Here is a 4835-nt window from a genome sequence, read left to right as displayed (position 1 = left end):
CCTTTCTTTGTTTCAAATATGTTTGTAGTAACCTGTTGAAGCATTTTTGCCATGGTTACTTTAAAATTTTTCAGATAAGTTTTAGCATCTCTGCCTATTCTACACTGTGAACACAGTGAGAATTTAAGCAGAACTCTTTACATCTTTACATATGTTATACATATGTCTTTACATATGTCTTTACATATGGAAATTCCTTCTGAATATTTGTGATTTTTTCCTTAAATTTTTAAGTTGTCATATGCACACTCACTCAACACAGTTTTTTTGGTACTTTTGTCCAAAACATTCAAGTTATTTAATATAGAAAAACCAATTTATTTCTTGTTATAGTCAGATCTTATTAGTTTATGTTATATTTAAATAAAGTAGGTAATTAAAAATAAAAGTAAAACTAACATACAGAGACTTAGGAACATACACAACTGATCTGTAGTAAGCAGACAATACAATTGGTATTGGAAAGTAGCATACCAGTTACAAGTGTTTATTGTACTGAGGGCATCAGTTCATATGCTTTACAGAGAGAATATAAAATATTTTTAAATGGAGGTCAATTAGCAGAGCTTCTATATATTTAAATATCATGATAATTTTCACTAATAACCAAATTTACTAAATGGGAGCCTATATTATTAATATCAGACAAAATAGACTTTAAGACAAGAAAAAGTACTAGAAATAAAGAGGAAATTTTTTATAATGACAAAGGTATCTATCTATATCTATATCTATATATCTATATCAGGAATATATTAATATCTCAGGAAGTAACATTTTTTGTCTGTGCCCTTAACAAGAGAGACCCCAGAATACATAAAGAAAAAACTGATGTAATTGAAAGGAAAAACAGACAATCCCAATAATAATTGGAGATTTCAACATTTCACTCTTAATAATTGATCAGATAACCAGTTAGAAAGTCAGAAAGGACACATAAGGTGTGAATAACGCTATCAACCAACTTGACTTAACTGACATTTACACAACACTCTACCCAAAGACTGCAGAATAAACATTATTTTCAAGCACATGGAGCATTCTCCAGGATAAATCATATCCTGGAGCACAAAACAGGTGTCTATAACTTTAAAAAGATTGAAATAATACAAAGTATGTTCCCTGACCACAAAAAGACAAAATTAGAGATCCATAACAAAGAAATAGGAAGAATGCCAAAATTTTGCAAATTAAATAACATTCTTAGGACATTAATCAATGTAATAGAAAGTATAGAAAATCAATAGAGCCAAAAGTTGGTTATTTGAAAAAGTCAACTAAATTGGAAAACTCTTAGCCTTACCATCTAGAAAGTGAAAGAGAAAATACAAATAACCAAAATTAAGAATAAAGAAAGTATATCATTACTGACACTACAGAAATTTAGAGGATTATAAGAGAATATATGAACAACTTTATGCCATCAAATTAGACAACTAAGATAAAGTGGAAAAAATTCCTGGAAGTACACAAATTACCAAAATTGACTCAAAAAGAATTGAAAATCTGAATAAACTGACAAAAAATGAAGTTGAATGAGTAATTAAATTTTTTCCCACAAAGAAAAGCCTAAGCCCAGATTGATTTACTGGTGAATCAAATATTAAATATTTAAAGAAGAAATAAAACCAATCCTTCACAAACTCAAGAAATAGTGGAAAGAGGGAATACTTGCAAATCATTCTATGATGACAGATTTAGCCAGAAATCAAAGCCAAACAAAGACGCCACACACACACACACACACACACACACACACACACACAAAGAAAACCAATATCCCTCATGAAAATAGATGCAAGAATCCTTAACAAAATATTAGCAACCCAAATTCGGCAACATATAAAAAGGATTACACACTATGACTAAGTGTATTTATCCTAAAAATGTAAGGTTGGTTTAGTATTTGAAGAAAAATTAATATAGTCCACCATACTAAAAGAATAAAGGACAACTCACATGATAATTTCAAAGAGAAATAGACAAACAGTAATAGAGATTTAAAATTTTTTTTTAATGTTTATTTATTTTTGAGAGACAGAGAGCAAGCATGGGAGGGGCAGAGAGAGAGGGAGACACAGAATCCAAAGTGGGCTCCAGGCGCCCCTCCACCAGGCTTCCTTTTGCAACAGGCGTGGGTCACGCTCTCACTCGCTCTCTTTCTGCCGCCATTTTGGTTCTGCGTTCCCCCCACAAAATGCCTGGTGAGGCCACAGAAACCATTCCTGCTACAGAGCAGGAGTTGCCACAGCCCCAGGCTGAGACAGGGTCTGGAACAGAATCCGACAGTGATGAATCAGTACCAGAGCTTGAGGAACAGGATTCCACACAGGCAACCACCCAACAAGCCCAGCTGGCAGCAGCAGCTGAAATCGATGAAAAACCAGTCAGTAAAGCAAAACAGAGCCAGAGTGAAAGGAAGGCACGGAAGGCTATGTCCAAACTAGGTCTTCGACAGGTTACAGGGGTTATAAGAGTCACTATCCTCTTTGTCATCACAAAACCAGATGTCTACAAGAGCCCAGCTTCAGATACCTACATAGTTTTGGGGGAAGCCAAGATGGAGGATTCATCTCAGCAGGCGCAACTAGCAGCTGCTGAGAAATTCAAAGTTCAAGGTGAAGCTGTCTCAAACATTCAAGAAAAGACACAGACTCCAACTGTACAAGAAGAGAGTGAAGAGGAAGAGGTTGATGAAACAGGTGTAGAGGTTAAGGACATAGAACTGGTCACGTCACAAGCAAATGTATCAAGAGCAAAGGCAGTTCCGAGCCCTAAAGAACAACAGTAATGATATTGTAAATGCTATTATGGAATTAACAATGTAACTGTCTGAAAAGGAGGACCCTTTTTTGGTGTTTCAAAAGAATAACTGCAGCTTGGTTTGAAATTTGTACTTGTTTCTATCATTAATAAAGTTATGGCTTCTTGTTGGAAAAAACAAAAAACAAACAAACAAACAAAAACAAAGTGGGCTCCAGGCTCTGAGCTGTCAGCACAGAGCCTGACGTGGGGCTTGAACACACAAACCATGAGATCATGACCTGAGCCAAAGTCAGACACTTAACCAACTAAGCCACCCAGGTACCCAACAATAATAGAGATTTTAATACCTCAGTAGTTGCAGGAAAAGCTTTTGACCCATCCAGTGCTAATTTATATTTTTAAAAAAAGTTAATGCTGAGGGGCACCTGGGTGGCTCAGTTGGTTAAGCAGCCAACTTCGGCTCAGGTCATGATCTCATGGTTCGTGAGTTCAAGCCCTGCATTGGGCTTCACGCTAACAGTAAATAATAAACAGACAAACAAACAAACTTAAAAAATAAATAAATAAACTTAAAAAAAAGTAAAGTTAAAAAAATGTATCCTGGGACAATTGGATATCCATATGACCTTAGACTCTTACCTCATACCATAAACAAAAATTAACTTCACATACAGTGAAAAAGTTAAATGTAGAGTTAGCATATGACTTAGCAATGCTACTTACTCCTAGATATATATCCAAGAGAATTGAGAACATACATGCACACAAGAACTTGTACATAAATATTCATACCAGCATAATTGCCAAAAAGTGGAAACAACCCAAATCTCTATCAGCGGGGAATGGATAAACAAGATGCTATAAACCCATAGAGTAATATAGGAATATTATTAGGCCGTAAAAAAGAAATGAGGTTCTCACATGTGCACAACATGGATTATTCTCGAAAACACTAAATCTGTGAAACGAGTCAGGTACAAAGGGCCTCATATTGTATGATTCCATTCCTATGGAATGTTTAGCATAGGCAAATCTGTAGAGAGAGAAAGTAGATTCATGATTGCTAGATACTGGGGGAGAGAGGAATGGGCAGTGATTGTTTATGGGTGTGGGTTTCTTTTTTGGGTGATGAAATATTCTGGAATTAGACAGTGGCGATATTTACACAAGTTTCTAATATGTTAAAGCCACTGAATTTGACCTTTGTAAAGGATGGGGAATTTATGGCATGTGAATTATATCTCAAAAAAAAGTTATTATATATATATTTTTCAAATAGATCATAGGACCTAAATGTAAAAGCTGGTTACTGAGGGTTGGGGCTGGAACTTAGTTTTGACTGAAAATGGGCCCAAGAGAATTTGGGGGGATGCGGGAAATGTTCTAAAACTGGATTGCAGTAATGATTGCACAACGCTGTAAGTTTACTAAAAATTATTGGCTTGTTCACTTCTAATGGGTGATATTTTATTAAAGTATAGTTGACATACAATGTTATATTAGTTTCAGGTGTACAGCATATTGGTTTGACAATTCTGTACATTACTCGATACCACAAAAAGTGTAGTCACCATCTGTCACTATACAACGTTATTATAATATTATTGACTGTATTCCCTATGCTGTACTTTTCTCTCCGTGACTTATTTTGTTACTGGAAGTTTGTACCTCTTAATCCCCTTCACCTATTTCACCGTTTCCTCCCCTCCCCTTTGGCAACCACCAGTTTGTTCTCTGTATTTATGAATCTGTTTCTTTGTTTTGTTTGTTAGATTCCACATACAGGTGAAATCATATGGTATTTGTCTTTCTCAGTCTACCTTCTTTCACATAGTACACTACCTCAAGGTCCATCCATGTTATTGAAGATGGCAAGATTTCATTCTTTTTATGGCTGAGTAATATTCCATACAATGGATGATTTTATGGTATGTAAACTTGACTTTGGTAAAGCTGTTCAGAAAAACAAACCCACTGAAAACAGAAACCAAAATGTCATAGTAAATACTGGAAGAAAGTTGGGGTGGGAAGTTAACTTAAAAATGAAATAAAGAAGGATGACAAGAGGG

General features: G+C 35.1%; 1 protein-coding gene across 1 annotated transcript; it reads left to right on the top strand.

The window, feature by feature from the left end:
• The first annotated feature begins 2109 nt into the window (after window positions 1–2109).
• LOC106969685 (nascent polypeptide-associated complex subunit alpha-like) lies at window positions 2110–2952 on the top strand. Its single transcript, XM_053207082.1, has one exon. The coding sequence runs from the start codon at window positions 2198–2200 to the stop codon at window positions 2789–2791; it is 594 nt and encodes a 197-aa protein (XP_053063057.1). The 5' UTR covers window positions 2110–2197; the 3' UTR covers window positions 2792–2952.
• The last annotated feature ends 1883 nt before the right edge of the window (window positions 2953–4835 follow it).

This window comes from Acinonyx jubatus, chromosome D2, assembly GCF_027475565.1.
Source record: "Acinonyx jubatus isolate Ajub_Pintada_27869175 chromosome D2, VMU_Ajub_asm_v1.0, whole genome shotgun sequence".
In the NCBI taxonomy this organism is placed as follows: domain Eukaryota; kingdom Metazoa; phylum Chordata; class Mammalia; order Carnivora; family Felidae; genus Acinonyx; species Acinonyx jubatus.
Note: the sequence above shows the minus strand (reverse complement) of the source record. Positions and strands in the feature narration are given on the sequence as shown.